General features: G+C 38.8%; 1 protein-coding gene across 3 annotated transcripts in view; it reads left to right on the top strand.

Moving 5' to 3' along the window:
• LOC124556630 (SPRY domain-containing protein 3-like) overlaps nt 1-26683 on the top strand; it is a 203255-nt gene that overhangs the window by 60656 nt on the left and 115916 nt on the right. For all 3 annotated transcript variants that reach the window (XM_047130600.1, XM_047130598.1, XM_047130599.1), the window contains exons 3-4: nt 579-764; nt 24191-24340. In XM_047130600.1, the coding sequence (XP_046986556.1) occupies nt 630-764; nt 24191-24340 (285 nt within the window). In that variant the 5' untranslated portion in view covers nt 579-629. The remainder of the gene's footprint in view (nt 1-578; nt 765-24190; nt 24341-26683) is intronic.

Here is a 26683-nt window from a genome sequence, read left to right as displayed (position 1 = left end):
GGACCTGCCAGGACCTGTGGATGGAGTTAGCATTTACATTTTATGTAAACATTGTGTGTTTATGTATAGCAATCGTCTTATTGCTTTGAAGAACCAAGTAACAGTCAGTGTTCCTACAATAGCAGCTAACATTTTTATTCTGTATGCCTTTACCAGATTGGATTTTTAAATCCAGTATTCAGACAAAAGCAAAGAAAACACAGTGCCTTATGAGTAAAATATCAGTTTTTCACAGTTAGAAATGGTCAGCTCATACAAATACCTGAGAATATAACAAGTTGTAGTGATATGAAATGGAATGACCACATTATCTTAGATATGGCAAGTGGCAGACTTCATTTTGTTGGCAGTATAATATAGCCAGTCTACAAAAGAGACTATTTACAAATCCCTTGTGCATCCCATCTTAACTCTCAAGTACTGGCTTTGGGTCAAAAGACCCTAGAGATTTTTCTTTTGCCTAATTTCTTCGGCATATGACCCTCTGAAACTTGGCAGGGGCATGTATTTTCCTTTATTGTTGAGCAATTTAATGTATTTGCTCTATGTCACTGTTATGGCAAATATTTTTGTTTCAGCTTACTCTTTGGACTGTTATGCTGTTGTGGTGTTTGTAGCCCAAGGCACAAATGCAGTCATCTGTTGGGAATGTAATTCATGTGCCATTAAATCTTAGCTGGCTTCCTGAAGAAGATTCACGGATGTCAGTTGACAGCTACGAAGATGACTGGTATAGGCTAAGTGATATACGAGTTAATGGCCAGGTGAGTATTTCTGCCTGTTTTAGTCTGGGGTGTGTATAGTTCCATTATTGTTTTTTAATTGTCTTAGCAACAACATAATTAAAAAATAACATTTGAAAAATGATGACCAAAGTTGTTTTTATACTGTTGATACGTTGCCTTTTGAGAGTTTATTTCTTTAAGATTTAATATGAATTTGAGATATGTTTGTGAGAATAATTGCACATTCACCATGCCGAATGTACGCTGTCATGTAATAGGATACATAAAGGAAAAAGAAATAAGCCACACAGACCTCATCAGTATGAATAGTGATGTGCCGATTGGCAACATATTGATCTTTATCATCAGCCACACTACAGTGTGATTATAGTTGTCATTTTCTAAATTCATTTATTCAGGTTGTATGCAAATGCTACTCATGGTCGTTATTGGATAATGTGTGCAGTCCTGACTAGTTTGAGACAGGTAATTGGATCAATGACAGCAAAATCGGGAGATTGGTAGAGTCTGATAGAATTTTATCCTCCATAAGCATTCCTAGAGATGTTTTTCACCAGATTAATGTGTGTCTATATCTTGCAAAGAATTCATGTAACATAGTATGTATTGGATATGGTTGGTATACTATGTGATCAAAAGTATCCAGATAACTGGCTGGAAATGACTTAAAAGTTCGTGGCACCCTCCATCGGTAATGCTGGAATTCAATATGGTGTTGGCCCACCTTTAGCCTTGATGACAGCTTCCACTCTCACAGGCATACGTTCAGTCAGGTGCTGGAAGGTTTTTTGGGAAATGGCAGCCCATTCTTCATGGAGTGCTGCACTGAGGAGAGGTAGCGATGTCAGTTGGTGAGGCCTGGCATGAAGTTGGTGTTCCAAAACATCCCAAATGTGTTCTATAATATTCAGGTCAGGACTGTGTGCAGGCCAGTCCATTACAGGAATGTTATTTTCTTGTAACCACTCTGCCACAGGCCGTGCATTATGAACAGGTGCTCGATCGTTTTGAAAGACGCAGTCGCCATCTCCGAATTGCTCTTCAACAGTGGGAAGTAAGAGGATGCTTAAAACATCAGTGTAGGCCTGTGCTGTCATAGTGCCACACAAAACAACAACGGGTACAAACCCTCCATGAAAAATGTGATCACATCATGACACCACCGCCTGCGAATTTTACTGTCGACACTACACATGCTGGCAGATGACGTTCACTGGGCATTCACCATACCCACACCCTGCCACTGTATCGCCACATTGTGTACCATGATTAGTCATGCCACAGAATGATTTTCCACTGTTTAATCATCAAATGGTTATGCTCCTTACACCAAGCAAGGTGTCGTTTAGCATTTACTGGCGTGATGTGTGGCTTATGAGCAGCCACTCGACCATGAAATCCAAGTTTCCTCACCTCCAACCTTACTGTCATAGTACTTGCAGTGGATCCTGATGCAGTTTGGAGTTCCTGTGTGATGGTCTGGATAGATACCCGCCTATTACACATTATGACCCTCTTCAATTGTCGGCGGTCTCTGTCAGTCAACAGACAAGGTATGCTTTTGTGCCGTACTTGTCCATTCATGTTTCCACTTCACTGTCACATTGGAAACAGTGGACCTAGGGATGTTTAGGTGTGTGGAAATCTCACGTACAGACATACGACAGAAGTGACACCCAATCATCTGACCACTTTCGAAGTCCGTGCCCCATTCTGCTCTCTCATGATGTCTAATGTTTACTGAGGTTGCTGATATGGAGTACCTGGCAGTAGGTGGTAGCACAGTGGACGTAATATGAAAAACATATGTTTTTGGGGATGTCTGGATACTTTTGATCACACAGTGTATCTGTCTGGTATGCAACTCCTTTGCCACCATCTCAGGCCTCGTGGTCTAGTGGTAAAGCGTGTGTAGGGAAACCAAAAGGTTATGGGGTTGAATCTCAGTTGGACCATGGATTTTTCAGTCTGCCTTTTAACCTAGCATTCACCTGTTGGTGATGTGGTAAACAACTGATTTTGAAGTTCGCACCATTGTTAAAGGACAATGATTCCACTTTTTTTCAAAGCTTAAGCTCTCAGCTTGTAAGGATTCTTCCAAAACAGGGCTGATAGGCTCACTCATGAAAATGTTTTAATGCCTACTACCCATAGTCAATGGGTCACTCCCCAGGTAGAAGTATGCAAACCCAATGGCACCTTTCGAAGTAACAATCAATACATGTGCAGAAGTGGAAACTTATCCTCTACTGTTCCCAGATGAACTATTTGCAAAATTGAGCCATGGCTCTTTATTCAGTAATCTGACCTGAAAGAGGTACATTTTCAAATCCCTGTGTATGCAACATCACAAACATTCTTAGCACTAGACATGCTGTATGGCCTTTACTGCTATAAACAGTTACCTTTGGATCTTTTCAGTCTGCTGTATTTCGGCATTTTATGGATCAGTTGTGTTGCATACCTTGACAATATTTTGGTTACTGGGGCACCTCCATATTTGTCTTCACATTCACAACCTTGAATTTTTTTTGAGACAACAAGGCTTAAATGGCATCATGTATGTATGTTCTTTCATGCAGCCTTCCTTGACACATTTGGGGTTTGAACTTGCAGCAGATATACTGGAACCAACTATGGATTACTGTATTGGCCTGCGTGTTAAGACGAGGGTTTTATTTTTCATTTTTTATTTTTTTTTATATGTACTGAATTCATCATTTGAAAAATGCAGAGTCATCTTACATTTGCAGATTAAACTAAGGTCAGCAGTTTTACTTAGTGTAATAAATTACATTTCCAACTGAAGTTTTTGACAGTTGAGATTGTGCATAGATTTAATTTGAAGAATTCGGAAGGGTGGGAGGTGGGACAGTAACACTAACTTAGCCGAGCACAAGGACAAATGTGAGGAGGGGATCAGTGAGCAAGCTACAAATTTCATCATGCTGCCAACTATGGAATGTAATGCATAACTTGGCTTTTTTATGGACATTTACCAAGCTTAAACTGTAGTTTGCATGAATACAGTTGCCGTTAGAATTGAACTAACCTTAAAACTGTACAAATACTGAGCAGTAGTATACATTTCTATAGGAACAGTGGTAAAGCTGCTACTGCTGTATAGCACTGTTAATTTTCAGGGTTGGCAACAGTTGCTTCATGCAAATAATACAACACTAATTTTAAGTTAACAGAGCAGAGACCATGAACAGCTGTGGAGCAAAAAGAAAATTTGGTGTCACTGAAGCGAATGTTCATAGGTGGTGTCTACATGAAGGGTGTTAAAAGTGTTCCTATAAGAAGTTCTGGCAATGAAAGGACCAAAAAACAGCAATTCTGGGGGTGCTAGCAGATGAAAAGAAAGTCCTCAGATATGTGGTTCTTTCCAGAGAAACCATACCAAAAGAAAAACTACCTGCAGAGCTTATCTTTAGATGCCAAGGAAATGGATGGACAAAAAATGATCCAATGCTGGATTGGTTGAAGGTTGTTTTGAGCAGAATGCAAGACTCTTTTCTTAACAGAAAGAAATAATGGTGCAGGTTTCTTTCAGGGGACATTTCTTCCAGTAAATTAAGGATCTGATATCGGAAAACTACACAGATGTGGTAATAACTCCTAGTGGTATGACCTCACAACATCAAGTAATGGATTTTGTTGTGAACAGACCTTTTGAGGCTCATGTGTGATAGTTTTATGGTGAGTGACTTTTGCAAGGAGATCAAACCCTTACTGCTGGGCCAGTGGATCCTTACTGCCTGGGCCAGAATCTCAACTAAGAATTCAAAAAGTTTTGCATATCCAATGCTATGGATGGCTCAGAAGATGACATAATAGGGGAAGTGTGCCAAGAGAGAAGAAATGGCAGTGGGTTTACAAATGAAGATGATGATAATGATGATGAATTCGGCTCAAGGACCTTGCCTGGGCACGAGTGCCAAAGTGCTCAGCTTTGCTGCACATTTCCCCTATTGGCACACCCAACTGTCTGAGTGTGAGGAGGGGGAAGAGGGGAAAAAAGCAAATGCATTGCGTGTAAATGGCAATGAAGTCGCACTGCATATGACAAGGTTTTAAATTTCAAATTTCTCAATAAAATAGATCACAAACAAAACAAATTTTTGGCATTATTTAATTATTTTTGTCACACTGAAGACATAATTTCTGTCTTGTACAAACTGTTGGCATACGGACAGATGGAGACAATTTCACAGTTTCGTACTCAAGTTGCCACATAAACGTGACTTAATTTAGTTTCATAATTGAAAAAACTTCTTTCACACAAATATGTTGATTGAAATATTGTAGTACTTTTGCAACTTCATTATGGACAGTTGGAAACTCTACCTGAGGAAAGCAAAGTAGACATCCTGAATAGTTTTAATGTAAAAAGATTTATCATTAAAACTAGAATTACCATACAGGTAATTCGTTGACATCTGCACGTACACAAGAACACTTTCAACTGAAGTGGCAACCAGTCCAAAAACAGATTTAAGATTGACAATGTCTTCAAAACCTTTATAAAACTATCCTCGGAATTCTTTCAAGGCTACAATGAATTTTTAAAACCTCGTGTTTTCTCTAACACCTGTGAGCTTTGGGAACTGGACTGTCTTTGTCAGAATATGTCCCTACTACACTGCAATTTTGTTTTTAAATACACATCCATCAAATCAAAAATAAGTTACCTTGCAGTGTCTTGCTGTCGTCAGTGTGAAATCAAGTCCACTTAAAATGTGAAGTCTGCAATCCATTCCAGATGTTCTAATTTTTGTTGCTACACTCTTTTTTCCTTCATAGCAGGTTTTAAATAAAAAAATCATTCCAGGCATGACCCTTCAGTTGGCCATTGTACTTTTCAGTAATATATGAAGTCCCCAGACTCTTCATTCAGTTCCATTGAAAACTGCTGGAACTGACAATAGAATAATGTGTGCATCTTCAGAATTTTGCTATATGTACCACTGATTTCTTCATGTGCTCCATGCCTGCAAATTTAGCACAAAGTGATTCTTGATGTACAGAACAATAAATCCCATCTGTCAACCATTGTAATTTTTTGCTCTTTCATTGTCTACCAAATCTTTAAATTCTTTCTGCATGATATTTTAATGTTGTTTCATAGCTAATATGCAGTAACCATTGCTTACGTGAATTGAGAATTCTCAGCCCTCACTTCTGTCATTCCCATTCATTTTAAAGGATTGTGACAGTACATCGCTAGACTGCCCCTTTTTATGCAAACAGCCAGTGGACCTGTGAACGTCCTTCACACCACAAACAAATAGCGAAGGGTCAACAGTGCTAACACCATGATTCTGCCAAACTCACAAGAGTTGTGCTGACCAAAAACTGTCACACCACTATTTATATCAATAAAACAGTTTGCAACTTTGATTAGTGAGAATATGTTAAAAATAAAAATTTCTTTTCAGAAAACAGGATTGTCTTATACATTCAGGGTCACCTTATAATCACATAAATATGGTATGTTGTAGATATTGATAAAATGCAGCCCCCCCCCCCCCCCCCCCCCCGTCTATGAATATCGAAGACTCACAAGTGTTTCTGGGTAAGATCAACTATTTTTGTTGATTCATTGCAAACTGTTGTATCCATGGAAACAGTTATGGTACCAAGGTACACATTTCAAGTAGTCACCTTGGTCTCAACAAATTTTCCACGTTTTAAAAGATTGACTTATGCAGGTACTGTGTTTGATGACGTACACCCCTGTGTTTGCTTTTAGTAGTAGCAATGGACATGTCCCTTGATGGTATTGGTGCAATCCTATCCCATAAATAACCAGGTGGTGTTGAGCACCCTATCATGTATGCTTATAAGTCCTTATCTGCTTCTCAGCAGCAGTTGTTAAATAAAGCAGGAGACCATCACCACTGTATATGCAGTTCAGAAATTCATGAACAGAAATTTCATGTTGTCACAGACCGTTAAATGTTTCTCACTACCTTCGGCCTCAACCATCTCTTACCAGACTGGACCACACATTGCCTCCTGGATTTGGTACTGCATTTGTCTAATTTTTATTATTGTATCCAGTATTGAGCAGCAATGCTACATGCGAACACGGATGTGCTCTCACGATTTGCCATGGGACTTGACCCAGTCTTCGACCGATGTGAATTGGAATGTTTCCAGCTCACTTTGGATTTGGATATGGCCATTTCCATCTTTCCCTTAGCCTTGCATGACATAGTAACCATACCTGCAAGAACCAGATGCTATGACCTCTTGTTCACTTTGTGCAACATTGGTGGCTGGACACACTTCCCATGCATGAATTTTGCCCCTGTTAGCCACAGGAGCATCAGTTTCACCTAAATCAGGGAGATCTGTTGTTCATCTCAGAGGAGAACCACTGCTGTGTCCTAAATCCTCCTCTCCTGTAGCTCTGATTGCTGCGCCTCCTGCACACTGCCCATTGGAGCATGTCAGAGATGAAATGTGTGGTATGTTTGTTTTGTATGTTGGTGCAACCAAGTGGATGCACACTCTAGAGCACTTCAAACACTAAGAAGGATTAAAACATAAATTTATTTATTTACACTTAAGTCAGTATAAAGCATCTGTAACTTTGTATCCTGTAGTCTCTCTGCAATCTCTCTGTCTGTTCCACTGGTCCTGGTTGTACCATATTTGCTAGCAGTTGTAGTAGCACTAGTGTAGTGCTAGGTTTGTAAAATTTTCACTGTACTTGCCATCTGTATGCTTGGTATGATTGGAAAGTAGCCGGATGATAAACTGAAGATAATCTGAGGTGGAGCTCAGAGTATGGTAGCTTAAAAAGATGTGCAGACTGATGACAGTTGCAGGCAGTGAGATGATGTGAACTCGGCATCATCTGGTTGCGTGTGTAATGTCACCTGACGGCATCTGGTGTGCCCTCCCTATCAGTGGGTCACGGTGGCTGATTTTAATGTTTCTTCTGTGGAGATGAGAACAGCATGCTGAGTGTGGTCGACAAAGACACGGTTGATACCACATTCCTCTTCCTCCCTCCCACTACCCCCCTCAATAAATAAATAAAAAATTGTGCACCATCGTTCCATATTGTGGGCTGTGGGCAGTGATGTGGGGAAGGTCTGTGTCGTGGACTGCTAATGGAGTTGGCTGTGGCAGATGGCATCAACCAACCTGCATCCTGACATTTGTCTTGCAAACCATCGGGAACATCTGCAAAATATCCAGAGGTAGGATGTCCATCCTATTGTCCATCCAACAGGACAGGTGGGGGCAGCACTGCCACTGCCGTGGACACTTATGGCTTTACAGCTGACGCAGCAAGGGCTGCTCGGGGGCACCATTCTGGGATGCAGGCAACATTTCTGAAACATCAAAATCAAGGGCAAGATCACAAAAATCATGGAAGAAACAGTTGATTATGGTACTGTTGGTGGGTGCCTGTTTTGCCACAAACGGCATAATTAGCTCAGCCATTTGTCTGAGTGACAATGCCAGACTTTCAGTTTTTTAGGCTTTTGAAAGTCATAATAAAAAACTTTGTTTTTTGTGTGGAGTTTTGTTGCAATGTTGGTGTCTGAAGAAGGCTGTCAAGGGTAAACTACATGCCATAGAGTAAGATGACAATGACAGTGTAATAATTCTGCCAGCAAAGCATTGTGAAAATGCAGAGTGCAGTGAGTGCTGAGAAACAACAACAAAGCAGAATGAATTTTTCACTCTGCAGAGGAGTGTGCGCTGATCTGAAACTCCCTGGCAGATTAAAACTGTGTGCTGGACCCAGACTCGAACTCGGGACCTTTGCCTTTCACAGGCAAGTGTTCTACCGACTGAGCTACCCAAGCACAACTCACAACCTGTCCTCACAGCCTTAATTCTGCCAGTACCTTGTCTCCTACCTCATCTCCAGAAGAGCTTCTGTGAAGTTTGGAGGTAGGAGACGAGGTACTGGCAGAATTAAGGCTGTGAAGAAGGGTTGTGAGTGATGCTTGGGTAGCTCAGTCGACAGAGCACTTGCCCGCAAAAAGCAAAGGGCCCGAGTTTGAGTCTCGGTCCGGCACACAGTTTTAATCTGCCAGGAAGTTTCACAAAAACAAAGCATTTTCCCTGATGTGCAAAGCACAAAATTTGGACATCTGAGTCTTGAAAGAGCAAACAATATGTTCGACTTCACCACTTGATTGGGGAGAGATCAGAGCTGTGTAGAAAAATTGTTGTAATTCCAGTGAATAAAACTGTGGACCATTGTCCAAAATGATAGCTCATGGCAAACATTGTAAACAAAGGGCAGGAGCAAGTGCTTTTATAATAATAATACCAGTTGTCAAATTCATTGGAATGACAGCCGGATTTCTGCTGTATGCATCAACAATAATCAGCTACCATGTGTTCCAAGAAGGATCAACAAAATCAATGTGGATGTGTTGCCAAGGATTGTCAGGTCAAGGCTAGCTGAAAAATTTCTGGTGCAATGCTACTTGTTTGTCTGCCTGTGCTTGACAGTGGGAAGTCATCTGCTCTTTCTGCCTGTACAATGCAGGTACACTAGCTGCATAGTTCTAACAATTCCCAAATGCCCTCTATGTAACATTTTTAAACGTGTAGCTGAAATGATGCAGAAATCGTGACTCATGTTTGTTCATTTGGAGTGTGCAATAAATATACATCATTCTGTAGAGAAATACTGTTGCATTGCGCATAGTATTTGCATATTTCTGCATATGAAATTTGTTTCAGATTATGAGACCAACCCATCCGAATGTAATACATCATCATTCGTAGTGTGTGAACCTGTTCAATAACTTGTGCAATCCACCAACAATCAAAGAGAAAAGCTTGCAGTGCTTGCAAATCAAATTGATCAATTTGAAGACAAGAAGCTTCTGATACATCGAATTCTGAATCATCTCCTATCGGGAAGCAAGACTGTCTGTGTTTGCATGCTGTTCCATAAGGCAATAGAGAATTTCATACTGGTAATTTAAAAGAAGTACTGATCAGCATTGCAGCTTCCGTGAAGTACTATCAGACACATATTTTTTTGGATGAAAATGAGCTATTATCATCTTATGATCTGTCATGAGAAAAAATTTTCTAGCACACAGATATTGATGAAATTTCATGACACTATAAAGCTAAGGCTTTCTTTTCCAACTGACTGGAGTTGACGTGGGCCTTGTTCAATGTCTGAGACATGAAAGCAATGGGGGTTTTCACTGTTACTAAAATTTGTAAGATAAAATTGCTCCTATTCCATGTGATGATGCAGCAAGTGCAAGCACTACTGAATTTTGCAGATTGAACTTAAGAAGGCATGGGTGACTAATCAGTGCATTTTTCAATTTTTGAATGGGTCGTTCACTCACTCCAATGCTTTAGAAAGAACATTTTTATGCTGGAGTCAATGCAAATGAGTGGCAGTTTGTGCTGTATTTAGAATAAATTTGATATAGTAGGGCATTTTGTCCTGAACTGCTGTCCCCTAAATGTGTACAAGCTTGCAAGGGAAACTCTCCATCGCACCCTCCTCAGATTTAGTGGTAAGAGGGGCCAGTGGACAGCCCATCAAAAACTGAACACAGCTCAAGCATGAAAACAGGAAGAAGGTGTGCTGAACCGTAAAAAAAAAAGCAAAATGAATGGTCCAAGGACAAGAAGATCAATATAGAGCAGCCTCAAACAGTAATGGCAATGTAGTTAAGTGGTCACAGTGTTGGACTGCTTTTTTCTCTGCTTTTTACTTTATTCAAATTTGTGTCTGTGTTGTGGTGTAATGTCCATTTGCAACTGCAAGTTTGCAAACGTTTGATGACAAGGCATCAAGTCAACCATCCACCGCAAAACATGTCTGGTGTGTCATACATGGCATTAGCAATAGTATGTTGTTGTATGACAGGAATTTCTTATCGACGAACCTAATTTGTACGTCTGGTAAGTGAGTGAGATGTGACTCCTTGCCCAATTTAGGTGTTTGTGTGAGTATGATCACTCACAAGGAAATGATGAAAACCCACAGTTTCTCTGTGCTCTGTCAAAACATGTTTTTAGTGTTTTTGAAATTGCGTTACATTTTGGAAGTTTTAACTCTTGAATTCCTTTATTGTAACATTGTTCACACCCATGTATTTGTTGTTTTTCATTTCTGAGAGATGCCTGCGTGGTATCTTGCCTGCTCTCACCATTCTTCACATTTACTAGCGACAGTAATATATTCTTGGCACATGACTCATATTCTATAACTAATGTATAGTAAGGCTACTGCCAAGACTACATAAAGGGAACAATCATTTAAGTGAATGTATGGACAATTCATAATGTGAAAAAATAAAATGAAATAAAAGTAAATGGCACGAGGGAGTTTTGAAAATGGCTCATCTAGTTTATGGTCTAAAACTGTAACCACTTTACCACGACAGCTGTTCTATTACTCTCGATATTGCACTTGTTAAGCTTGGACCATTCACTGTTTTTATTTTGCTTTTTTTCGCAGTTCAGTACACCTTCGCCTGTTGTCATGCTTGATGTGCATTCAGTTTGTGATGGGCTATCCACTGGGCCATCATACCGCTAAATCTGAGGGTGGTGCGATGGGGAGTTTCCCTCGTTAGAGACGGACGAGTGCCATAGACATCAATGAGATGTCCCAGATATTCAGTTTCAATGTTGAAAAATGAGTGCTTCTGGAAATTACACTTATGCTTCAAAATTTTTGAGATGATCTTCTGGTGTTTGTCTGCACACCATGATGTCATCTAGATAATTTGAACAGGGCAGAACTTTCAACATCACTTGTTCAAGAAAGCACTAAAATAATACTGGAGCAGATGTGCTTCTGAAGGGAAGGCACTGACTGGTATTGGTACAATCTGGCAAGTGTATTGACCGCCATCCACCCCCCCCCCCCCCCCCGCCCCCCCCCCCCCGACGAAGTTGAAGGTAAACATTGGCTAAATCAATTTTAGAAAACAATTGTCCACATGCTAGGCAATCCATAAGCTCCTCAATATGTGGTGGTGGAATGGAATCAGTAACTGTTTGAGTGCTAACTGTTGCTTTAACTTATTGAGTACCAGTGGTTTCTGCCTGAAACCGCCATTTTATTAATTTTGTTTTCAAGTACTAGTGCCTTCTGCATGAAACCACTGATGTTGCTCGCATTTGGGAGGACGACGGTTCAATCCCGCGTCCGGCCATCCTGATTTAGGTTTTCCGTGATTTCCCGAAATCGCTCCAAGCAAATGCCGGGATGGTTCCTTTCAAAGGACACGGCCGACTTCCTTCCCCGTCCTTCCCTAATCCGATGAGACCGATGACCTCGCTGTCTGGTCTCCTTCCCCAAAAACAACCAACACTGATGCTGTCACAAGACAGAAACATCTAGTGGTACGCAGAGGTACCTCTATAAATGTAGTGCATTCTAGCATTTACCTAGAGCGTACTGAACAACAGTCTACATGGAGATTATGATATGTGATTATAGGAGATTGTGATATATTTTTATAGTTTCGAAATGAAACCACTGTGGCAGTAATTACTTCTGAGGGAAGTTTCGACATACATGGGGTTGTATCAAGGAAAACTCCGAAATTGCTCAAGGAAAACCCTGAAATTGCTTCCAAATATGCCTCATGAAATGATGGGTGGTTGAAAATTGTTTCTCCCAGTGATTCCAAACTGACCCGCCCTCTTCAAACAATTTATTCCAGAATGAGATTTTCACTCTGTAGCGGAGTGTGTGCTGATATGAAACTTCCTGGCAGATTAAAACTGTGTGCCGGACTGAGACTCGAACTCGGGACCTTTGCCTTTCGCGGGCAAGTGCTCTACCAACTGAGCTACCCAAGCACGACTCACGCCCCGTCCTCACAGCTTTACTTCTGCCAGTACCTCGTCTCCTACCTTCTGAACTTTACAGAAGCTCTCCTGCTAACCTTGCAGAACTAGCACTAGCACTTCACAAATGAAGTTAAATTTACAGCTCCTAGGCATGGCCCGGAGTTCAGCCATCCACTGTGCCTATTCCTCTTCTTTTTTCATCAAAAGAGTGGCAGGGAGGAGGTGACACCTTGCCACCTGAAATCTGTGCTTCTGTCATTGATGACTGCTTAGTTTTCACCGGTTCACTTACACTGTTTAGCAAAGATTAAATTGTTGGCTTTGGAAATGAATAAGTACTGTAAGTGTTTATAATAATAATAATAATAATAATAATAATGATGCAAAAATGAAAATATCTAGATACACTCTGCTCCTGCCCGTTTCTAGAAAAGAAAAATTTTAGTTATTTCCAGCGACACTGAAAGAAATACTTATTAGTTATAAATGAAGAGGTGTCAAATAATTTTCCATGAATCCAAATAGTCACAAATCACCAACTCATCACAGAAATGTCTTATGTGTCCATCAGTGTAATGAGATGGATAAATACTGCAGAACACATCAAATGCTATAGAAGGTTTAAAATATAAATGTATTTATTTGTAATATTGTTGGTATAAAGCATATATAACTATGTATCCTTTAGTCTCTGTGCAGTCTCTCTCACTATTCCTCTCCAATGACCATCGCAGTCTGGTCCCTTCAATCTCACAAACCAACCAACCATCACTATTCCTCTAGTCCTGGTTATACAGTGTTCACTAGCAGTCATAGTAGCACTAGTGTCATACTAGGTTCGTAATGTTTGCACTTCACTGTTGTCCATGTGCTCGGAGTAATTGAGTAGTAGTGTGATGATAATCTGAAGATAATCTGAGATGGAGCACCAAGAGAGTAGCTTAAAAAGATGTGTGAACATGAGCGAAAATTTGAATATCTCTGCACTGGGTTAAGTTACCACTTTGCAATCAACATTATTGTTTTTAGAAAAGTGTCCTCTACAACAGTCTGGTCCCTTCAATCTCACAAACCAACCAACCATCACTATTCCTCTAGTCCTGGTTATACAGTGTTCACTAGCAGTCATAGTAGCACTAGTGTCATACTAGGTTCGTAATGTTTGCACTTCACTGTTGTCCATGTGCTCGGAGTAATTGAGTAGTAGTGTGATGATAATCTGAAGATAATCTGAGATGGAGCACCAAGAGAGTAGCTTAAAAAGATGTGTGAACATGAGCGAAAATTTGAATATCTCTGCACTGGGTTAAGTTACCACTTTGCAATCGACATTATTGTTTTTAGAAAAGTGTCCTCTACAACAGTCTGGTCCCTTCAATCTCACAAACCAACCAACCATCAATTATTCCTCTAGTCCTGGTTATACAGTGTTCACTAGCAGTCATAGTAGCACTAGTGTCATACTAGGTTCGTAATGTTTGCACTTCACTGTTGTCCATGTGCTCGGAGTAATTGAGTAGTAGTGTGATGATAATCTGAAGATAATCTGAGATGGAGCACCAAGAGAGTAGCTTAAAAAGATGTGTGAACATGAGCGAAAATTTGAATATCTCTGCACTGGGTTAAGTTACCACTTTGCAATCGACATTATTGTTTTTAGAAAAGTGTCCTCTACAACATTGTCTATTACAAAAAATACCCTAAATTCAAAAATAACCAATCAAAATAACCTACAAAGTTTGGTATCCAAATTTTCAAAAATCCACTTTTTAGGCCCAGAAATAACAAACAAGGAGTGATTTATGAGAGCCTATTTCTTTTTCCCTATAGTTAGATATCATATACTACTAGCCTCATATAGAGCAAGAACACTTACAAATGTTTCCTTAATTTTTTATGAATTTTTGAATTTTGAAAATTTTCATTTTTTGTAAAGTTTGGGGTTAGTGATCTCAGGTGGGACTGAATATAAAAATATGATTTTTGTACAGTTTGTACAGCTATTTGATAGCAACATTCTGTAAAAATTTCAGCATTGATGTCTGACTGTGAACAAAGATATGAATTTTTGAAAATGATGAAATAATTCACATTACTCTACAACTGATCTTATGGCTGTTGCCTATTTAAATGGTTTATTGTTTCATTGTAACAAATTTAATTGTGACATATATTTAGTTAACGCTCTCACCCAATATTCATTTAATCTTTATTGGTCCATTATGGACTGTGGGACAGTGGCTGCCATGTATTGCAGTAATTTACCAATAGCTGTATGTATTGTAGAAATTTATTTCATGAACTTCTTATATGCTACCCGTTTCGGCATTACATTGCTGGCCAGGCCATCAAGAGCTGTTGCATAGCGATTTGATTCACAGATCCGATTATATGGCTGCTTCCGTGTATAGCGATTTCACGACTATGATGTGTGGGGCCTGAAGATGGCATCAATGTAATGCCAAAACTGGTAGCGTATAAGAAGTTCATAAAATAAATTTCTACAATACATACGTCTCTTGGTAAATTATTGCATCAAGCAATATTCATTTAGTTTATTTATTTTTAAAAATGCAAAAATTAACAATAGGAGCTTTCGCTTTTGTTCTATGGTAATAAAAATGCCCATTTACGTTTAGTTTTATCATCAATAAAGAAGTACATTATTGCTGGGTGTGGCATTGTAGAAGTACATTATTGCTGGATGTGGCATTGTTGTAGTCAGTCTGCTCTGAAACCTCTTTTAGAGTGGATGTACATACTTCATAGAGAGTGTAGAATGTGTTATGTGCTTTGTTCTGTGTGTAATTTATAATTAATTTTGAGAGATTAACTGGAATGCAATAACATTGGTGAACAGTGCTGTGTCGGACAGATAGCAAGTGAAGTGTGTCACAAAACAGTTTACAGTTCAGTTTCAAAAAACTTGAAAAATGTCAATGACTTTGATGAAGTTTGACAAACTCTGTTTAAATTTTGAGTAAGTTCTTCTGTAACATCAGTGTGTGAGTATCGTGAGAAGAAATATATTCTGAAGTACAACCACATTTTTGGAAGAAAGTACTGTGATCCACTTAAAGTTCATAAAAAGCCTATTACTAAAGGTTTGAGGGAAATAAAATTTGAACATTTGTCTTTCTTATGTGAGTGTGAAACAGATTCCCAAGTGAAACATGATGTGATTCCTGGAAATTCCCTGTGCCCAAATTGTTACTCAAAAATATTTGTTGTGAATCCAGAACCAGAATCGTGCAACCTTCTTAATGACATTTATATTCCTAATGAGGAAGCTGTTAGCATATTGGATTTTGCTTGTTCTAAGTTAGATGTATCTCCTGCTTCGAAAATAATGAAATTAAGTAGCAGAAAAAGAAACGCAGCTATTGAAAATAAAGTACAACATAGAATGAAATCTTTACTCAACAGCAGAGTGTGCGCTGATATGAAACTTCCTGGCAGATTAAAACTGTGTGCCGGACCGAGACTCGAACTTGGGACCTTTGCCTTTCTCAGGCAACTGCTCTACCAACTGAGCCACCCAAGCATGACTCACGCCCCGTCCTCACAGACGAGGTACTGGCAGAATTAAAGCTGTGAGGACGGGGCGTGAGTCGTGCTTGGGTGGCTCAGTTGGTAGAGCACTTGCCTGCAAAAGACAAAGGTCCTGAGTTCAAGTCTCAGTCCGGCGCACAGTTTTAATCTGCCATGAAGTTTCAAGGTACAACATATTTCAGTCAAAATTAGAAAAGACTTGGAATCATGCTTTAATAATACAGATACCAACATCATTTCTAAAGAAGAACAAAACTTACCACCAGCATCATCTGACACTGAATATTTGAGATTAATAGAGAAATTAAATGTTCAGTGACATCTAAAGAGGAAAAGGTTAAAATTTTAAGTTTGCTCCCTGACTCATGGTCAAGAGAAAAAATGGTTCATGAATTCAACGTTTCTCATCATTTGGTTAAACAAACCCAAAAATTAGTGAAATAGCAAGGCATTCTTCCAGTTTTACGAAAGAAGAAAGGAGTAGGTATAAGTGAAGAAACAATTAAAAAGATCCAGCAGTTTTGTGAAGATGATGAAAACAGTAGAATGTGCCCAGATTGCAAAGATAGAAAAAGAGTTGTTTCAAATGCAGTTAAAGTAACAAAGCAGAAATGACTAATGCTGTCAAATTTAAAAGAACTTTATGTAGCTTTCAGAAATTCTCATCCTGAATGCAAAATTGGAAGGTCAAAAATTTGTGACCTCCACCCTAAGTGGCGTATTTTGGCTGGATTCCAGGGACACACTCCGTGCGTGTTTGTTTATATCATCAAAATGTCAAAATGATGATTGCGGATGCAAAACCTCAGTGATCTTATGTACAGAGAGTTACTAGATTTAATGGTCTGTGACACTAACAGTTATGGCTGCATGATGAGTGTGTGTAATAAATGCCCTTGTAAGGAAACCGTTATTGAATTGTTTCACGAATATGGTGAGGAAATGCCAGACAGTATTACTTTCAAACAGTGGGTCACAACTAACAGAGCAGAAATGATAACAGTGGTTAAATCTCAGGAAGAGTACTTGGAATCTTTAATTGGTAACTTCCAAACCTCAAAAGTCACCACTATGTTTCTAAAATACAAAGTAAGTTTTTGAAGGACGAAAAAACACAACTTCATGAAACTGAATGCATAGTGCTAGCTGATTTTGCAGAAAATTTTACATTTGTGATTCAGGATGCAGTACAAGGGTACCACTGGGTCAGTGACCAGACAACAGTGCATCCATTCATTCTCTACTTTAAAAATGAGAAAGATGCAGTTTGCAGTTCTTCAATTTGCATACAAAGCGACTACTTGGAGCACAACACTTTGGCTGTACATGTTTTTCAAAAGTATGTCATAAATTACACGAAAGAAAATTTTTGCAGGGTTGAGGAGCTGATCTACTTTTCAGATGGAAGTGGTAGTCTGTATAAGTACAAAAAGAATTTTTCAAATCTGGGCAACCACAGAGTAGACTTTGGGTTGGAGGCTGAATGACACTTTTTTGCATCTTGCCATGTTAAAAATGCATGTGATGGAGTAGAAGCCAGCCTACAAAGACCAACCACAGACCAAATTCTCACAGTACAGGCCATGTATGTCTTTTGCAAGGATAATATTAAAGACGTTACCTATTTTCTGACCAAGAAAGAAGAAGTGGTTCTGCATATGAAAACAACACTTCAAACCAGATTTGAAAACTGTATAGCAATAAAAGGAACAAGGCATTTCCACAAATTCATTGGCATTGCAGAAAACTTAGCTCGATGCTATGTAACATCAGAAACCGAAATTTATGAGGATCATTGTGTCAGTAAAATTACATCTCTGTCTTTAACGTTGAATGACATAGTGGCATGTGTGTATGACGGACAGTGGTGGCTTGCAGAGGTGGAAAGAATAAGTTTGGAAAACAATGATGTTTTTGTGGATTTTTACCACCCTGCTGGCCCAAGAACATCATTCAAGAAATCTACTAGTGACAAAGTTTGGATACCAATGAAAAATGTTTTATGGAAACTTTCAGTGCTTTAACTTACCATAGCAACTGGGAGGTCTTATTTTATATCACAGTAGCTGTCTGAAGAAATAAGTGTTCTTAACATTTACCACCAGATTTAGGAACAGCCGCATCTCGAAGGATGTTAATTGAAAATATTTATTTTAAGTATGTCAAAATAATATAAATGTTAATTTCAGTGATGTTTCCACTTTTTGTACCTTACTTCAATAATAATTGATTATATCTCGCCAATATCACATGTGAATAGGCAACAGCCATAAGATCAGTTGTAGAGTAATGTGAATTATCTCCTCATTTTCAAAAATTCATATATTTGTTCACAATCAGATATCAATGTTGAAATTTTTACAGTACGTTTCTATCAAATAGATGTACCAACTGTGCAAAAATTATATTTTTATATTCAGTCCCACCTGAGATCATTAACCCCAAACTATACAAAAAATGAAAATTTTCAAATTTCAAAAATTCATAAAAAATTAAGGAAACATTTGTAAGTGTTCTTGCTCTATATGAGGCTAGGAGTATATGATATCTAACTATAGGAAAAAAAATAGACTCTCATAAATCACTCCTTGTTTGTTATTTTTGGGCCTAAAAAGTGGATTTTTGAAAATTTGGATACCAAATTTTGGAGGTTATTTTGACTGGTTATTTTTGAATTTAGGGTATTTTGTGTAATAGACAATGTTGTAGAGGACACTTTTCTAAAAACAAATATGTCTATTTCAAGGTTGTAACTTAACCCAGTGCAGAGATATTCATATTTTTGCTAACTACTCTAAACTGAAACATCGTCGCACGCTTACAAACGAAATGGCCGCCATTCAGTAAAGGTGAAAGGTAAATTTTTTTAAAAAATTATAGGGTAATCATATATAAAAAAATTAAAATATTTAAAAATAGTCAAGGAACCAACTTAATTTTTATTGGACCACTTCATTTGGATTGACCCCCCAGTGATTTTCCCCTGGCCTGGCACTGCAGAACTGTGGGAACTTATCCACTTACGTTTTGCTGGCCCATTTTTGGGCTCCATGTGGTTGATTGTGATTGGTCGCTTTTTGCACTTCATGTCTATGTTGCACACGCCTCAGGTCACTATTACTGCTACTATTGCAGTCTTGGAAAAGGTCTTTGCTGCTGGAGCACCCTACACATTTTCATTTCTGATAACAGACTACTTTGTCCTCCTACGATGTCAAATGGTTTTGTGCCGTTAGTGAGATTCAACACCTTTGCGCACACCTTTTCACCCAGCTATAGAAGTGGTGTGAAACACTTTATCGACACATTTAAAACCTATCCCCATAAGCAAATGATGTTATATAGTGCATCTAATGCTTTCTTTGACTTTCTAGCATCTTACAGGGTCATCCCCATTGAGGGTCACAACCCTCACTGCACAATTTTAGACACACTGCACCCATCATCACCGAGGCCTCTTCCTTTTAAAGTGGGTGCCTCAATGTGGGCGCATCAGTTCAAGTACCCCAGTGTGGATCTGTGGAATGATCTCAGCCCTTCTTGGATCCATGTTGTATTTCATGGCCTCTGCCAACTGACTTTTGCAGTGCCATCAAAACCAACTTCCTGTCCACCATCCTAATCAGCGGCCACCTGCTTCTCCGCCCCTGGCAGACCCACTGGCCCCTTGACAACTCTGTCGTCTCCATTCAGCCTTGTCTTGCCACAGTTTTCTGCATCAGCACCCATATATATCAATCAGCTTGTTACCTTACCTGGTAGCGCTGCTGTTGACTGCACACAAACTTCGCCTTCTGCCCCATTGGTCACTGCTTTGGGAAGGGGGATATAGTTGCGCCACCTGATGTTACCATGGAAACTGAGCAGTTGCTACAGTGTTACTGTCTATCACTGTGGCACTATTACTCAGATGACATTTATCCACAGGCGCGTCCTCTGATAGGGTCATGCTGACTCTGGCATATAAGGCAGCCTAAGACTAGACAAAGCAAGTGTTAATGCAAACAGTAACTTCCTGATAGAGTAAAACTACATACCAATTTACCATCCAAGCCATCTAAGTAACTCCATGGGACACTTAGATAGTTGTTGCCAGTGCCTGTCATCTCCTCCTCCTCCTCCTCATAATACTCACACTAATCAAAACTCTGCATATATTGTTAGGCAAGTACTGTTGTTACAAAGGATATGATAGAAAATGGCTTGGTCACTGCATGTGGCTATTTTAGTAATGAAACTCTCTGTCTGTTGTGGTGTGTATACTGCAATAGAACTATCACATTATAATATATTTCACTATTTTATACATCTAATAAATGGGAATAATAGCCTGTTATTTCTTTTATAAGACGACTGCTCTAGTGCCTGCTGTTGTTCATACATTTTACACTCTTTGTACTTGTGTTAATAAATTTTCTCACAAATCCAGTTATAATAAGTAACACTAGCATAATTGTGCCTAAGAAGTAATGTTGTGCTATGATACAGGGTGTGTACAAAGTCCGGGAACACTTTGAATTATTTATTGCACAAGAACCAAACATTGTACAGATATCATACATATGTCAATTTGAAGGGAAACCCTGAAATTTTTTTTTCATGTATACCGCCACAGCGTAGTTTGGTAATTTGCCGATGGTCAGCGCTAGTCGCAAACATGGCAAGTTCAGGTGTGGAGCTAGCTTTCTGCATGCTGTAGTTCGAAATGTTTCATGAAATGGTCTCCCCGATCATCAGATCTCACTCCGTGTGACTTTTTTTTCTGCGGGGACACATTAAAGATCTGGTGCATGTACCGCCTCTACCATGTGATGTAGCAGAGCTCCGGGAGAGAATACAGGAAGCGACTGCCACAGTCGACGATGTCATGCTGGGACGGGTATGGCAAGAATTCGATTACTGTATTAATGTCTGCTGGGTCACTCATGGTTCGCATATCGAATGTTTGCAAAAAAAACTTTCAGAGTTTCTCTTAAAACTGTAATACATATGACATCTGTACAATGTTTACTTCTTGTGCAATAAACAATTCTAAGTGTTCCCGGACTTTATTTACACCCTGTAGAAGTAGAGCTTTGTTAAAATAACTTTGTGATTGACAGATGGCAGGCGTGGAAAGTGTTGGTGTTGTCAGCTGGTATGAAGCGTGCCATGTGCTCGTGCATTTAATAGCTGCTGACACACTATATGTAGATTGTTACTGTCAAATTTTTCTCTTGGGGAGGCAGCAGTGGTAGTAACAATAGTGCTAGTGTTAGTTTACATTTACATAAAAAATACTCTGCAAACCACTGCAAAGTATCTGTCAGAGGATACTTACCATTGTAACAGATATCAGGGTTTCTTTCCATTCCATTCACATCTGGAGCACTGAAAGAATGACTATTTCAGTGTCTGGATTTAGTCTAATTCCGTCTTTCCAGTCCCTAATATATTCCTAGGTTCCTCATTTAATATTAATTCTTGAAACTTTGGAAGTGTGCTTTTGTATGATAGTTGATATCTGTCGTCTAGCCCTGCCTGTTTAGGTTTATCCACATTTCAGGCCTATTTACCACTGGCCAAACAAAACCTGTGACAATTTGTGCTGCCCTTCTTTGTGTAGACTGTATTCAGTATTTTTTGCCAATCCTATTTCCTATGGTCCCACTCAGGCGAGCAGTATTCCAGGGCAAGTCACATTAGTATTTTGTAAGCCTCCTTTGTAGACTGATTCCACCGAGCGAGGTGGCGCAGTGGTTAGCACACTGGACTCGCATTCGGGAGGACGACGGTTCAATCCCGTCTCCAGCCATCCTGATTTAGGTTTTCCGTGATTTCCCTAAATCGTTTCAGGCAAATGCCGGGATGGTTCCTTTGAAAGGGCACGGCCGATTTCCTTCCCAATCCTTCCCTAACCCGAGCTTGCGCTCCGTCTCTAATGACCTCGTTGTCGACGGGACGTTAAACACTAACCACCACCACCACCTAGACTGATTCCATTTTCCCAGTATACAAGTAATGAACTGAAGTTTGCCATGTACCACTCAGCCTGCATAACCGTATAATTTCTTACTCCCACAAATTGCTGTACCAGGTATTTATATGAGTTGACTGTTACCAGTTGTGAATTATTTATATTGCAGCACTGTGACACTATTTTTACATATTGTGAAGTAGATAGATTTATACTTCTGAATATTTAAAGCAAGTTGCTAGCCTTTGCACCACTTTGAAAGCTTATCAAGATGACGATGTCGTTATGCAAGGACAAGTTTCATGCAGCTCTCCACGCTAGTCTATTCTGTGCCAGCCTCTTAATTTTGTGTGGAATTACTGCAACGTATATCTATTTGAACAGATTTGTTGTAGTCAAGCCGGGTCTGCCTCTATAGTTTTTATTCCCTCCACCGCGCGCGCACACACACACACACACACACACACACACACACACACACACACACGTTCCATGAAAAAACTGGCAATTCCTTGATGCCTCAGGATGTGTCCTATCAACTGACCCTTTATTGTAGTCAAGTTGTGTTATAAATTTATTTTCTACCTAATTCTGTTCAGTACTTCATCATTACCTATCCCATCTACTCATATGATCTGTAGCATTCCTCCGTAGCACCACATTTCAAAACCTTCTATTCGCAACTTTTGCGAAGTGTTTACCATCCACATTTCACTCCAACACAAGCCCACATGCCAGACAAATATATTAAGAAAAGATATCTTGACACTAAATTTTGTATTCAAAGTTATTAAATTTTTCATTTTCAGAAATACTTTCCGTGATTTTGCCAGTGTGCATTTTATGTGCCCAAATAGCAAAACTGGGCTACTACTTTTAGTGTTCGTTTTTCTAATGCCCTCAGCATCACCTGATTTAATTCATTTAAATTCCATTATACTTGTTTTACTTTTGTTGATGTTTGTCTTATAACTGGTGATGGGGGAAAATCATTTTATTTTATGACCTGTCTCATTATTAGCTTCTGATATTCTCATTTTAAATGTATCAGTTACTTTACATGTACTTATTGGAAAAAATAGAAACATTTGTGTTAAACCTACAAAATCTAATCAACTCTGCAACCATACACTTGAAAGTTTTTCAGAAGAAAACGTTGTTACAGCTTCATAGTTTTATTCTGAGATGTGATTCTTACAATCTGTCAGCACTTCATTGTAGAATGAAAACAGTTGCCACGAATCTATGTTTGAGCACTGCAGAGAAATTGTCTTTAGCACAACACCAGAAATTTGACATTGTCTACATTTCCTGTTGGCGTGGAAAGTTGTTTTCCACTAAATTATGAAGGGATTTGTATCCCTTCATAATTTCTTTGTACCTGAGGAGGTATATATAACAGAATCTTTGTGTGTCAGCATTAATAGAGTTCGTCATTATGATCATATGGTTGAAATAAAAATGTCAAGCTGTGCTCACAGATGAACATGGATATATGTTCATAAGAGTTGTTAGTGTAGTTTGAAGGTACAACACAATGTGTTTCAGGGTTTTGTTATTTGTGAAGTATCTGTCTCTGTGTTTCTAAAAAAGCTTGCTAATTTCATCACCGAAAGTGCCTTTTCCTACAATAATGAAACTGTTTAGGGTGGAATAGAAGTAATTCTTTTGTCTGTCAGCATCACATTTGCCAATATTTTTGTACACTAAATCATACAAAAAATGTCATGTTTTGGAGAGGACTTTAATGCAGAGCATCAGTGAAAATGTGTATTTTTGTAATCTGCAAGTATAAATAAGAAATACAGCACTTGAGCTTCAGAAGTATGTAAGTCACATGGCACCTTCTCGATTTTGCTTCTATAAATTGCTCACAACACAGGATATGTGACTTCTACCGTCAATGGATTGAATGATTGGTAGAACATTCTGAGCATTGTATACGGCTTGGCGACTGTGTTAAGATTTAGTGTCATGTATCTGTGTCACTTCAAAGTGTAGTGCAGCATTCAATAAAAAGTTACTTGGTCTGCCATAATAATGTGGAAGTCCTCTTTATTGCTTATCCATCAGTGAACATGTTTATGTATGTTACACTTAATCCTCTTTGCAGGTTTTGGAGTACACTGGACGGGGTAAAAGCATAATTGACGTGGGGTTGGCCCAAGCCAGAGCTCCACTGACTACAACAAATCACTATTTTGAAATTGAAATTATAGATCCCGGAGAAAATTGCTATATAGCGATTGGATTGACCAGGAGGGTATGACCATAATTTTCATGGAGCTTTCATTGTTTCAAACGTTTTTATGAGTTACAGGCTTGAAAAAGGAACTAATTTAACTCTAGATCTATAGTTCTGTAGTATTTTAATCCGGGTGGTGCTTTGTCCTTTGACAGAAGTATTTTGTTCTTTGGTACAGTTTTCTGTCATTTTATGTGTTTAACTGGTTGCGCTTACCAGTAACGGTTTGCAAGGAAATCTATTGGGATCCATTTCTTTAATCTGTTCTTAAATTTTTGTGTGGGTAATGTCACTGTTCACAGAAAACTAGTCATCTTGTGAGCCTGGGAATTGATGTTTGGTTGTTGTGAATCTAATACTTGTCTTATACTCCTGCATGTTATTAACCATTTCAGACCTGGTGGTCACAATTGTGTACATAAAGTTTGTTCACTAATATTTTGATGACAAGAAATGTCAGGTGCATCCAAACTCACTGTGCACATTTGTGTATGTTTCTTTTAGTCATGCTCCAGCAGCTGCTGCTCTCTTGTGAGCAGTCTGTGAACCACATAGTAAAGTGGTGTTCTGGTGTTGTCTCTCGGTGGGAAGCCATTACCCGTTGACTTTATTGCTATAATAGTTACGTTGTGGGTTTTGATAATGAATGTTTTGTGTGGTTTCTTTCTTTTGGAAACATTAGACATTCTTTCAGTGGAAGTTTCAGCAATTTCATTCAGTTCATATTTGTGTTACGTATCAAGTAAGTTTAATGTACACATTTGTGTACAACAGGTCCTTAATGGTGTATGTTAGGAAATGTAACCTAAAATGTGCCTCAGCTGTATTTGCATGGCTATGGTAGTTATATGTGGTATTTTTTTCAATAATTTCAGTACCAGCGGGAAGGAGGAGAATAAATGACCTGTACATATGATTTTATTTTATATTGCTGGCTTTTGACTTACAAATATGGATAAGGAATATCTTTCTGTGGAGAAAGGCTGAGACTTGATTATGGACGTAATTGAAAATGGTGACATTTCTGACATTAGTTTGAGTGGAGATAAGGATGACAGTGTACCACTTATTGAAAGGCAAGCTCCACAAATAGTGAAACGTGTTGGAGCAGATAAAGTGGGCGTGAATTATGTGTGTAGAGGTGATGGACGCTGAAATGAATTTTTCTATACAATGAAAACAACCCAGAATTGAATAGCCTGTGTGACAACATGTTGGTGACACCTAAAGAATCCATAAAATGGAAATGCAAGCCTCTAAGTACCATGGCAAAAACATACAAAGCTCCAAATTTTGAAGAATCTGTCTTGTGTTCTCCAATACAATACTTCAAAAGATGGCTTTTTCGCTAGCATGGCAGCACATACTAATATTTACACATTACAACCTGTCTATCCCAGAGAAGAAGCAAATGGTCCTTCTTTCCTTTCGTATCAGGGTAGCAGATGGATTGATACTGTGCCAGAAGAAAGTGACTAAAGAAGAGGGGGCGTCCGTCTGATGAAGGACTGGGTCAGACATGAGAGTCATACCAAGAAAAAGAGGAGAATTATGACCAGCGACAGAGATACAGTTTGATTCCATTGACCATTTGCCTTTGCATGATGTAGGAACTCCAAGTAGCTGCAAATTTCCAAAATGTACAGGGCGTTCTAGAATTCAGTGCAGAAAATGTAAAGTATGTTTGTGTCTCCAAAAGGACAGAAATTGTTTTTTGCAGTTTCATACTAAACCTCAAAATCAGTGCATTGACCATTGCTGTTTAAATAAGAACTGTAATTTGGAATTATTTTTCTTGCTTCTTCTATTTTAAAGTGAAATAAAGAGTGGCATACTTGATCCATTCTGTTAACCTTCTTAATGTATGACATGAAGCTCGAGACCTGATGAACACAATTGTGTACATTAAATATCTAGAAAACTAGAGATCATATGAAATTTTCTTTTAGAAAAATGTTGTCAGGAGACTCACCTGAATGTAAAAATCATATCAGACTTTTTTTATAAGTGAATAAAAAATCAGGTCTGCAAGGGTTAATAAAACCTTAAATAGACTGACAAACTGTCCTTAAGTTTATGATCCATGAAATAATTATTTTCATATGGTCCGGATTTCTGACCATTTGTATATCCTTTTTCTTTCTTTTTAGTACGACAATATTGCTATTAACACAGCACTCACAGTGAGTTAGCTTCCACACAAAAAGTTGAATGCTGATATCGATATTGCACTCATGGACTTCATTACACCACCAGAAAAAGATCGTAACTAAATTTAAAAGTAAAATTTAGTATTAAGATTATTATAGATGTGTCAAATAACTTAGGTCACATGAACACCACTTCCAATAATAAATTAGT

The sequence above is a fragment of the Schistocerca americana genome, chromosome X, assembly GCF_021461395.2.
Source record: "Schistocerca americana isolate TAMUIC-IGC-003095 chromosome X, iqSchAmer2.1, whole genome shotgun sequence".
NCBI lineage: Eukaryota > Metazoa > Arthropoda > Insecta > Orthoptera > Acrididae > Schistocerca > Schistocerca americana.
This window is presented reverse-complemented; position numbering and strand designations above follow the sequence as displayed.